Source organism: Cyrtonyx montezumae, unplaced genomic scaffold (genome assembly GCF_038088225.1).
Source record: "Cyrtonyx montezumae isolate F1298 unplaced genomic scaffold, pur_monq_1.0 scaffold_2, whole genome shotgun sequence".
Taxonomy (NCBI): domain Eukaryota; kingdom Metazoa; phylum Chordata; class Aves; order Galliformes; family Odontophoridae; genus Cyrtonyx; species Cyrtonyx montezumae.
This window is the reverse complement of record NW_027071936.1, coordinates 18,562,086-18,574,529: the sequence shown is the minus strand read 5'-3', so window position 1 is coordinate 18,574,529 and position 12,444 is coordinate 18,562,086. Positions and strand designations below refer to the sequence as shown.

General features: G+C 37.8%; 1 protein-coding gene across 1 annotated transcript in view; it reads left to right on the top strand.

Moving 5' to 3' along the window:
- Positions 1-12,444, top strand: part of SNX25 (sorting nexin 25) — a 58,566-nt gene that overhangs the window by 20,888 nt on the left and 25,234 nt on the right. The window contains exons 4-6 of the mRNA XM_065736538.1: positions 944-1,116; positions 1,997-2,183; positions 7,840-7,910. Of these exons, the coding sequence (XP_065592610.1) occupies positions 944-1,116; positions 1,997-2,183; positions 7,840-7,910 (431 nt within the window). The remainder of the gene's footprint in view (positions 1-943; positions 1,117-1,996; positions 2,184-7,839; positions 7,911-12,444) is intronic.

The window sequence follows — 12,444 nt, the reverse complement described above, 5'->3', positions numbered from 1 at the left end:
TCCCATCCTTATTGCATACTTCTAAATGTGTTTTCTTTGTTGTTGTTGTTCTCGTCTAAATTTGTTTCTAGCTTATGGAGTAGGTGAGTGACAGTATAAGTCTGTTACTGTATAGGTGTCTTGCTCAGAGCAGTTTGATGTAATCTGCAGGTGACAGGCTGAAAACTGATGTTTTAGGAAAGGTAGGTCAAACATACATACAAGGTATTTACTGCTTGCCAATTATGAAAGAAAGACTATACCTTCATTATTTAGCAGATAGACCTGCTTCTCAAACTAGAAATGATCCCAAATCATCTGCTTATGCAGTGGCTTTATGCTGGTGGGCAGCTAAATTCCATGATGTTGTTTTCTCACTGCCCCTCCTCAGAGGAAGAGAGAGATAAAATACGATGGAAAAGGGCTCAAGAGTTGAGGTGAGGACAGGGAGATCACTCATTCACTGCATGGGCAAAACAGACTCAGCATAGGGAGATTAACATAACTTATTACCATCTATGAACAGACTAGAGAGTGAGAACCAAGAGCAAACTAAAGAACACTTTCCTCCCATCCACCTTCTTGTACCACCTCCTAGTGGCATAGAGAAATGGGGCTCTTTCATGGTTACTCTCTGCCCTTAGTCTTTTTTCATTCCTGTTGTTGGACTGTTTCTATTTGATGCAGTTTTAAAATAACTGTATTTCTGTTTTGGTAGCTGAGAACACCAGCAGGACAAAGTAATCTGGAAGTATGTCATAATAGATTTTAAAGTAAAAAAAAATATATTAAAAATATGAGGATCAAAGTGTTTATTTAATGAAGTTTTTCTTTAACCTGATAATGGATTTTTCATGTTTACAATATTTTCAAAAATTACGAATAATCATAATAGAAGTTACATGCAACTTATGTCTCTCTCCTTTTCTTTTCTCTTTTTTTCTTTTTTTTCCCCCTTTCTTAGGCAAGAAGATCCACTGAGACCTTTTTTGTTGCACCCATGCTTGAGGAGCTCTGATGAAGAAGTAAGATTCCTGCAAAAATGTTCTCAAATTCTGGTGTGTTGTCTCCTACCCTCAAAGGATGTCCAGTCTGTCAGCTTGCGCATAGTCCTTGCAGAAATACTTGCAACAAAAGGTAGATGAAAGATCAGAGTTAATTAAACATGTACGCCTGTACAGTATTAATAATTACAGACATCTTTATGTATGTCTTGGTGCTACACTTTTAAGTTTTGATATTTTATTTTCAGTAATGGCCGATAAAGCACTTTATGATACTTTCCAAATTGAGCATATACTTATTTGACTGTTCTCACTTGTTGCCAGGTTCCTTAGTGCCTTTCAGTATAAAATCCCTTTTGTCCATTCCTTCTATCGTTATTTTTTAACATAGGAGAACCCTTTTGTAGTCTTCATTTGAATTATTTTTAGTTATGATATGAATAATTTTGACGTACTGAGCTTTATTCAGATACACAGAATCCATAGATGTGATCGATTGAATTATGGTACCAGATTGGATTTGTTTTAGACTTTGAATTATCTGATTTTTTTTTTTTATTGAAGGTTTTCTATTTTGCTTTTCATTTTATTAGATACGCTTTAATTCAATTGTAAATCTGCTTGTCTTTTTTTTTTTTAATATCATTGAATTAAAATCCGGAAGTTATGAAGTCTCAAGTACATCATGCATTTCTCAGTTTGCTTACAGCCATTACAAATGACTATTTAATATCACAGCTTCCAAGGCATGAAGCAGAAAGAATAAAAACATTTGAAATTTCCCAAATGGGGCTCAACTTTGTCAGTGTACATTGCTTTGGGTAATGGCATGAGCAATTTTATCATGAAGAGATGTATGTGAGGTCTCAAATGTACTGTGTAGTTCAGGAGACTGGTTTGAAATTCATATCAATTTTTTTCATCTTTTTGCCTCTTACATGTAGTATTGTAGTGAAGTACATCAGTTTTTCCTCAACATAATGATTTTGTTTTAAAATATTTTTTCTCTCCAGTACTGAAGCCAGTGGTGGAACTGCTGGGTGATCCAGATTATATCAACCAAATGCTACTCAGCCAGCTGGAATACAGAGAACAGATGAATGAGCATCAGAAGAAAGACTACACATATGCTCCTTCGTATGAGGAGTTCATCAAGCTGATTAACAGCAACACCGATGTTGAATTCCTGAAACAATTGAGGTACTTGATGTTTCACTGTAGCTTATTTGAAACTAAATATGCTGCTTTTGCTCTTCAGATACTGAGATTCAAATGAAGTGTATTTTTAATTCAAGTTTAGATTTCTTTTGACAAAGCAGAGACAATAAAGGTGACAGACCAAGTATTCATTAGTCTATAATATATTCAGCTTTTCAGTTTGATGGTAGAAAATGTTAAAAAATTCCACTTAGCTGGAACTCAGCACAGTTTGCAGTGTGAGATTCTGTGATGGGGTTCAAGTTCCAGCTCGCTTTACCAGTGACGTAGAGGTGTTTCTGGACTGTTGCAGGGAGTTGTTTCCCATTTGCATCCTTCTTAAGCAAGTCAGTGAGCTGTGAGGAATTCCTTAAAGACTTTAAGAGTAAAGACTTTAAGAGAACCCTAAATTCCTACATGTAATCTGTTTCTTGTTGCTCTTTCCCAGTAAAATGTGTACTCCCTTTTGTACTTATTTTCCATTCCTCTCATAAAAATCTGTTACCACATAATTTTTTTTCCAGCTTCTGCCATAACATACGCATGTGCATCTTGAACTTGTTTGCCCAAGCATGAGATGATCTTTATACTTGCCTTATCTTTACAGCTGTGCCATTCCTCCTGTGATTTCTGATGCAAGAGAAAAGATAAAGAACAAGTGAAGCCTGGGAAGCAGGCCAAAGGGATACTATTCTGATAGAGTTTCTGTGTTGTATGGTTTTGTTGAGCACACTAAAGCTTTTGAAAACCACTGAACCCATTTTCAGAGTGCTGGTCTTAATCTGTCACTGGTAACCAGAACATTTATTTTGCTTTTTCGTAGCTCCCTTCAATTGCTGCCACGAGTTAGCTTTCTTCCTAAATGGCTACAGCAACATCTGAAAGACACAAGCACGTTGACTCCATTTGGTGCACTCTGGGTCATCTGCTGTGACCCAGACCTTTTGTTAGACTCAGCTTGATCAGGCCAAGTGATGGTGTACCAAGATGGATTACTGTGGGCAGCATAAATTCTTTCTCTTGTTCTTTTCCCTGATTCTGAAACTACTTGCGTTTCTGAGACAGGAAAATGCATTAAGGTGATGGTGAAATTATCTTGTTGCTTGGCTACTTATTGCTCGTGTGCTGTAAAATTTGCTCTTTACTCTAGGCCAGTGTGCCTTTACTGAGAGCAGGAATTAGTCTCTATTAGACTCTGTCTAAAACCTAATTGACATCGTATTTAGTAGCATAATCACGCTAATGCATCTGCTTGTTTCAAAAGAAACCCAAGTCTTCTGTTGTTGTTATTCAGGCACATTAATGCACTCAGTGTGCTCTCTTTTTAGCTGATAGGTCATCCTAAACTGTGTTCTCTAATCAGGTAGAGAATTTGCTTCATGAAATTGTGGTTTTGGCTGCATTGAGGGTTTTGCTTTCTGGTCTGTGGAGTTCGACTACTGTCATTTTGAGGTGTTCTCATACACCCCATGTAATATTGATCAGTATTAAAATAGAAAATGTCCAAGAAAATTTCATTTAATTTCAAAGAGGAGAAAATAGTATTTGATTTTTGAAGGCTGTGCTTTTTCTTCTGCTTTGCAGAGCCTGTCCCTGTGGCAGCATCTGTAAAAAGCATTCCCATGTGGGAGGAAGGGTTCCTCTTCTGTTTGCTCCCTAGCACTTAAAGAGAGATGTGCCTACCTGTAGCCATCTCAAAATTAGGTAGTATATTTTGCAAAGCTTTCATGATGTTGCAAAGAAGGTTTGCAGATTTATGTCAATGAAACCAAACAGTGGTCTCTATATGGATGAGCAAAACAAATGGTACTTGAGATGAACAAACTAGAATTTCAGGTTGTATTTCCCATCAGCAAGCCGCAGGAAAAAATCTGTAAAGAAGAAATTAAAGAGTTGGAAGGGACCCACAAGTATCATCAGGTTCAACTCCTGACTCCACGCAGGAGAACTTAAAAGATAAACCATCTAAGAGCAGAACAAGCCCTTGGAACACAAAAGAACATGGTTAGATTCCCTTAGAGTGATGGGAGTGGGGTAAATGCTTCCAGTTCTTGTCCTACAAGACATGAATTACTGGTACACTGTACTCAGCATCTAACTTGGAAACCTGTCTATTCTGGGTAATGAAACTGTTTATCAAAAGCTTTGTTTCCTGGTTTTACTTGGAAATCACTTTTTAACAACTATTCTGAGCTGGAGTGTGGCATTTATGAATGTTCAACCCCCTTCTATTGCTTCTAATGTTGCCACGTAACATCTTGGAAAAGGACAAATTTAAGTAGTAACAATTTTTTGTGTAGGCTTAGCTTTGAGGAAATTATCCCAAGGCAGTTGCTGGGAAACTTAAATGTTTCTTTGAAACATTCCTGCCATGTTTTATCTTTGCAGATGATTTTAATTACTGTCTATTTACTGAAATAAACATAAAATGTGTTTTTGAATAAAACAGGCCTGTCCTCAGACTCTTGACTGACTGCAGTCATGAAAGCTCAAGTTCCTGGGTGCTGTAATATATAGGCATGTGGCGTTACAGCAGAGGTGTCCCATAAGTATCTTTTCAAGCTGATCTCATTAGCACAGCCTTGCTAAGCTTTCTTGTGACCAGAACCAGGTATTTGTTATTGGGTAAGTAGGGAAGATTTCCCAGCTGGATCAGCAGATACCTGTGGGTAAAGAATTTTGTTGCTTTTGGTGTGGAGATCAGGAAGAAGAGGCTGTGTGCTGCATCTGCTTGTGAGGAAGCATACCAGCTTTCTGCCTTGCAAAATGGCTTTTCTTCAAATGCTAGTAATGGTGCTAGGATGTTTTCTAAATCTTTCTTTTCCTCTTCCTTGGTTTGAAGCATTGCCTTGAGAAGAAAAACTTTCTCTCTCTCTCTCTCTCTCTCTCTCTCTCTCTCTCTCTCTCTCTCTATATATATATATATATATATATATATATAGAGAGAGAGAGAGAGAGAGAGAGAGAATATATATATATATATATATTCTGCACTGTTTGTACAGCTTCTGTTTTTAAAACTTAAAGTGATGCAGGAACTACTTATCATTAATTCTGGAGAAAGTTTAGAATTCACAGTTTATTAATATCTGTGTCATTAGTATCTTCTGACTTTTGGTCACTTCATTTCTTAACAGAATTTCTCTTTTGCTTTTTGGAAATATCTTCTTGTTTTTGTAAGGGATGTTTGTGGAACTGATATTTGTTTTCATGAGAAGTAATCCATTGTTTTCTGAGGAGGTGTTCTGTCGTTTGTTTTTCCTGAATTTGTTTGGAAAATGCAAAAACCAAAAAAGTTTCCAGGGAAGGTTGTATGATTATTTACAAACTTATCTCAAAGTCACTCTTCTAATGTTTACTTTTGTTGTCATGAAGCGAGGCAGAGTTTAATTCCTGTAGTATTAAGTCTCCATAAAATAAGTTGCCCTTATTTCATTTAAGAGGAAATTATACAGTGAAATTTTACCCTCGTTTCCCATCAGATTCAAGTTAGTAGCTTTCCAATTTATCTATGCTACAAATGGGGAAGGGAAGATGAATTCTGTGTGAAAGATGTGAAACAAATTTACTTCTGTCAGAAGAAGACTGGAGATAAGGTTTGATTTGTTAATGTAGCAGGGAGTAAATAGTGATAAGGAAATAAGGTGGTGGGTACTTCTTAATTCTGCTTTGAAAATGTTTTATTTATACTGTTATTAATAGAGTAGCAAAAGGTAAATATGCAATTCATGATAAGAAAGGCTGTTATCTCATGTTCTGTGCTGTCTTTTACTTAAGGTATGAGGGAAAGGGATGAATGTGACACAGAACTGAGGAAGATATAAGAGGAGAAGGTACATGCAAGATTGTGATTGGTCCAGTTTATTGTATCTGGGTCACTTCTTGATTTTCAAGTGAATACGTCACTTCTAGAAGTTCCAGAGATATTTAATGATCTGTCACCAAAGGGTGTGCTGCTAGAATGTTCAGGCCAAATCTGCAGAGAGAAAGGGCTGCAGTCAGATGGGGCAGTGTGACTGGGGTGCTGGTTTGGGCCTAGGAGGAACAGGTTAAACGGTGTCTTTGGGGATGTAACGTGGAGCATCTCCCTTAAAATAAGGAACAGGAGAAAAGGTGTATCGCCATATTGGTAATGGGAAGGTGTAAAACCAGGGATGTGAACAAATAGGTGTAAATTTGGAAGGAAAGAAGCTGTAAAAGTGGGGACTACCTTCCATATGGCAGTATTTAATTATTATTTGTTCTGTGATACTTGATAATTTCATCTTGTCCCGTGTTTTTAACCTTACACCACCTGAGTGAGGTGAGTGGCCCTTTTACAGGTGACAGAACCAAGGTTCCTAAAGCATAAGTGAGCTGTTCAGAATTGTTTGGGAAACCTGTGAACCTATGTCCTGAGCAGGGAGTTAAATACAGGACTTCATGCAGCAGAATACCACATTCCTCGAGGTGCTCTTCCTCCTCCAAAGTACTGAACAGAACTGTGGTGATGGCTGGAAACAAGATAAAGTAATGGCAAAAGGAAATAAAGGAAATAGGGTTAAAAAAAAATGAAGTATTTGCAAGCGTTATCATAGAATTACTGATTAGTTAGGCAAATCAGGTTCTTAAGTTTCTGCTTGGTAATTGAAGGAGTTGTGTAGAATCAGGGTTACTGCAGGGGGAAAAAAAAAACACACACCTGGTTGGTGTAGTTGTAAGTGAATGTAAGCAGTACACTTACAAAGAGGCAAAGATGGTCCAAACAAACACTAAAAAAAAAATTGCAGGAGAAAAGAAGAATGTGGAGAAATCAATAAGGTTGGTGAACCATAGATGAAGGAGCATGTATTCTAAGGGTTGCAGATCTTCTCTTAAACAGAGTAAGTAGTTCTGGAAGTGGGAGACTTCCCAGGAGGTTCCAGGCTTCATCAGGGAGTTGATTGATGAGGTTAGGGAAGTCCTACAGTCCTACAGCAGTGAAATTTACTGGAAGCCTTACTTTGGGAACTAATAATACCAGTAATAAAGAAATGTGAAAGGCTGCCATGACCAGGATTTTGAGGTTTAGAAAAGATTAATTGGAAGTTGTTTTCTTCACTGTTATAAAATTGACATTAAAATTCAGTTTACTAACTGTGGTAGCTGTTTTGCATTGTGTATAGTGTAGGATTGGGTGACTAGCTGCTTATAATTATTCCTGGAGTGTAGTAATTCACAACTATTTCCTCCCCCCAGAGAAGTGCATAAGCTCCATATATGTACACTACCTATTAGAACCTTAATATACAGCTTTCTGATCTTGAATTGAATTCCTTTTCTAGTTTCCTACAGTAAATTTATATTTGCTTTTCATGTTAAAGAGCATGATTTACTATATTCACTAAGTTAGGAAGTGTCTGTGCTATAACATTAGAGAGAGAGAACGCTATTGCAAATTGGGAGTTTTCCTTTCATTTCAGGACTGAGCTTTTTCCCTACTTTCTTTCCCATGTGTACTGTTGCATAGGTTGTAAACATACTGAGCAACAACTCAGTTTTTGGGGTGAAGGAAGATGGTTTATTTATTCATTCTTAATGATGCTCTATAAGGAATACACTGGAAAAAAAATAATAGTGGTTTTTTTTGTCTTTCTCTCCTCCCTCTTCATCCTTTTTCTCTCCTGTTTTTAAAACTTAGGTATCAGATTGTAGTGGAAATAGTTCAGGCAACCGCAATCAGCAATTTTCCCCAAGTGAAGAGGCAGAAAGGTAAGAATCCTGTTTGTTACCAATCATGTCTGTTGTTTTCATTTTGCAAAGCTATTTGAACCCCAGAAATAACATAGATCAGGTTATGGGACATTTTTAGACAGATTTTAGGGATGCTGTGCATTTAGTTTCTCAGTTCTGTTTCATTTATCTGATTCTTCCAAAAACTTCGTGATGTTCCCCCCCCCCCCCCTCCTCCATGCTATCCCCATCCAAACTCAAGGAAAAGTTTGCATCTGTACTGCTTTTATTTTCAGAACTTGCTGCATCTTGGATTTCTGGTGCTGCAAATTCTTACTCTGAGAATCTTGCTTCCTCTTTTCTATTCATACAGTCTTTTCTTTATTCAAAACATAGAATAAAAAATGATGCATTATGATTATCAGTCAGATTTTATTTTGACTTGGATTATGTTTTGTTTTGTGGTACAGAGCACTCTTAAATCTTTGTGCAGTGTTTTGGCAATGTCTGCCTTATGAAAAGCATGTGAACTTGCATCTTACATTTGCATGTACATTGAAGGCAGATACTTCTTTTTATGATTCTCAAAATGCACCAGAACTGTGGTATATCTTCAAGAAATTTTATCAGTGGAAAAATTATCAAGCAAAACTTTTGCTTGAACAGATACATTTGAGATCCATAATAAAAAGCAATGGACAATGTGGGTGAAGGGAGCTTACAAGCAGAAGGGGGCCAACGTATGATGTGGTCTGATAGTGACAGGACAGAGGGAGATGGCTTTAAACTAAAAAAGTTTTAGGTTATCAGGCATGTCCAACTCATGGGTCACATGTGGCCTGGCACAGCTCACAATGCAGCCCCGCCCCCCCTCCCGTTGGGTTGCTCCAGATGTAATGCCTCCTATTCTGTTGTACCACCACCATTTGCCTCCAGTGTTGTAGGCCAGCAGTAGAAATTGAACCATCCCACTAGTATTCTATTACGTGCTGTTGCTGTGTAACAGATGGCAGCAGAGGGGAGGTCTGTCAGAATGGTGTCTGATGTGGAAGTGTGGATGAAGCACATGGGTGGAATTGAATTCCTCCACGTGGAAAAAAGTTACCATTGACATTCATCAACACTGCTGAACATTTCTGGAGACCAAGCAGTGGTGGGGGGCGTGTAGCCCATGGCAGAGGTTGGGGCTGGGGGAAGGGTGGGGGTTAAGGACCCTTTCAGCCCAAGCCATTCTATAGTTCTAGTATAAGAATGGATTTCTTTGTAAACTAAACTAAGAGATTTTGATATCAGTTTGTTTTTTTGTGTCACATAAGAAAGCTTTTAAAGGTGATTTGAGTGTAATGGAATAAAAAAATAATGCAAAAACAGAGAAAAGAAGCACCCCAGGAGGCAAGGGATTGGCAAGGGGACAATTGATTTTCAGTCTGAAGAGTTTAGAGTCTGTCCTTGAATTTCTGAAAATACAACACGGATACTCATTCCTTTTACATCCTAAAATAGAGCTAGATGTGCATTCTTATAGGATATATTGATTGTACCAAACCGAGGTAAAAGTTAGCATTGTTTTTTGTGCAAGTATGCATCACTGGAAGAGAAATATTAATGCTTCTTAGATGAAAATTGAATGGAAAATGAGTTTCATAAAGTAATAAAATGAAATGGGGAAGTTAACTCTGAGTACATGATGAGAAAATCAATCTTGCTAAGCCTGTATTTCAGTTTGTGCAACATGGGTCTCTGTTGTGAGAAGAATTGATTTGGGGAATATTTTTATGCAGTTTAGTTACTTTCCAGCAGTTAATTACTGATGTTTGTTTTTTTATTTCACTGGAGTTTATCCAGTTAACTATACACTGAGCACTGAAGAGAAGAGGCTTTTCTGAAGCTGCAAGTTCCTTGCTCTACAGAATAGACGTAAAAAGGATGGTGCAATTTATCCTGACAAAGGAGATAAAGTTCCACTTATCATGTAGTTAAGCTGGTTCTGCATTTTTATGGCCTTTTTTGGAACAGTCTTCCTAGTGGGGTGGTCAGTGCCCCACATCTATCCAAGTGCCATTTGAACACTGACAGTGCTCTCACTTAGGTACCTTAACTTTTGGTTTGCTGTGCAGTGGTCAGGCAGTTGGACTTGATGTTTGAAGGTCCCTTCCAACTGAGCTATTGTATTTAAGTAACTGTTCCTTAAGAAAATGATGGTTTTTGACTTATGTAGGACAGTATGTTCAGCACTGGCCTACAGTACAACCCTGTTATAGTTCACATACTTTTAAGGCAGATTTCTTGCCTTTCAGTTTCTCTACTAAACCTTCCATCTCCCAGAGTTTCTGGTCTCACTCTGTTTATGGTAAAAATTTAAGTGGATCCACCAGACTGTAAGAGGTTTAAATATATTTATCTGTGCAGGTTTGTGTGTCTTAGTTTTGTTGGTTTTTTTGAAGGAGGTAGAAACTTTTTTTCTAGTCTGATAATGAATCTGAAAGAAGGTTGAAATGAAGAAGATTTGTGGTACCTTCCTTAAAAATTGGAATAAATGCACATACACAGAGCACAACTCTGTGCTGAATAGAAAAAACAACCCCAAAAAAGTCAGTGCTCATAGAACAGGCCACCATGGAAGTAGCGTTACTGCTTCATACTTTTCTTTTTTAATGCCACACCATATCACTACCTTTCAACTGCTAGACTTCATGGTGAATAGTTATAAACATAAGCTTTATACAAAATGAAAGTTTGCACAGTCCTTTTTTCTTTCTTTTCTAGAATCTCTTTCCCCAGTACCTATTTGCCTATCTGTAATTGTGTGACTGGTCAGTGTGTGATATTGCCCTTTCTCTATTAGTAAATGAGCTGTTGTATTTTACATAGTGGGGATCTCTTCACTTTGATTCCAGCCTGGTGAAGTCTTGTAGCTATTCCATTTTCTGATGACAAAGTTGTGTTGTGAGAGTGTACCTTCATCGTTAGTGCCTGGCTGTTGACTTAGGGCAAATAAGGAATAATTTGTACACAGGGAACTTCTTGCCAGTCAGCAGCTTGGGGCCTGGGATTTTCACCAGACATTGTTTTTGGTAAGTAAAGGTACAGCAACAACTGTGTTGCGGTTGGTACAGCATGGGTGAGCAGTACTGTACAGCAATCAGTGCCTACCTGCTATCTAAATGAAGTAAGCTCTGTCCAAGTACAGGACCAGCAAGAAATAGGACTGAACAGGGGTGTGTAGCTTTACTCTTGATCGATGTAAACAAATATTTTTGGTCTCAAAGAATATTAGGTGTGCGTTATTTAAAAATGAGTTGCTTGAGGGCGACATTGCAGATTGTGATGACTTCTCATATGAGCTATGGTTCCCTGACTTTGTATGGCTTGACCCAGAAACGTTGAAGTATGCCTTTAATGCCAGCATCCAGGGGTGTTTGAGAGTAATGTTTGTCCCTCAGCAAGGACAAAGTTCTTTATTTAACTCACATTGGTGCCACCCATTGGCAAAATGTCTAGCTGTTAAAGCCTTCTGATAAAAGCAGAAAGTATTTCTGAACATCGCTGTATTAAACCGTACTAGTGGAAAAAAATGGCATGTTATAGGGTCTTTTTTCTTTTCAGATTTCTGTCACTTGAATCTTCTGGCATGTGAGCCTAGAAGAGCAAAGGAAAACGTACAAAAGCATCTGATTCATTTTAAGCAGTAAGTTTTGCATTTGACTCCACAAGAGAGTCAAATATCTTGAAAGGCTGAGATAGAATGATTTCAGGGGTTTACAGTACAATGCCTGTTGTGGATGTGTGATGTAACTTCTGTGTCCAGGATCGATTTCAGTTGTTGCTAAAGATGAACAGTAAGAAATCTAGTGTGGCATTAATGTTTGCAGAGGTGTTGGCAGTTTATTTTTGGAGTTCTGCAGGCTGTTGTAAGTAGAAGCTGTTATCTTGTTTGCTGACACTATGTTCCCCATTTACACAAAATTGCTGAATCTTTCAGCATTTGCTTTTTTTCATAACCATCCTTCTGTATGCCCTCTTCCAAAACTGTCAGGGTCATTGCAGCAATGACTGCAGAAGGTGGTTTGCTTTTTACTCATCCTTGTTTCTTCCTGTTGATATTATTGGACTGTGTTCTTTTCCTGAACTGCATGTGCTCTGGCTGGAAGAATAATGTCTTTATCCATCTTCCTGAAAACAAAAACCAAAATCCAACCCTCTCTTCATCTTACCTTTTGGTAAGAGTTGATTTCTTGGAAACACTGAATCACATTTGAGCCTACATTTCAGGAAATGTTTATCCTTTACATTTTGAAAGACTACAAATGCTTATCTGGAGGTTTGTTTGCTATATTCTAGGAGAGCTGTTTTGTAAGAGGATCAATCTGTAGATCAGGCATTGTGGCATGAGTTGGAGAAGGCCTGTCCTTCTAGAAGGAAGAGTAGGTCTCAGTTTTTCTAAAGGCTTCAGAAACAGTCACGAAATAGCTACAAAGTAAGTTGCTAAAATAGTTTGACATTTACTGTAATGTAAATATACTAGTCCTGCAGTTTGACAGAACTTTTTATTCTTTTACTGATGCTGTGTTAG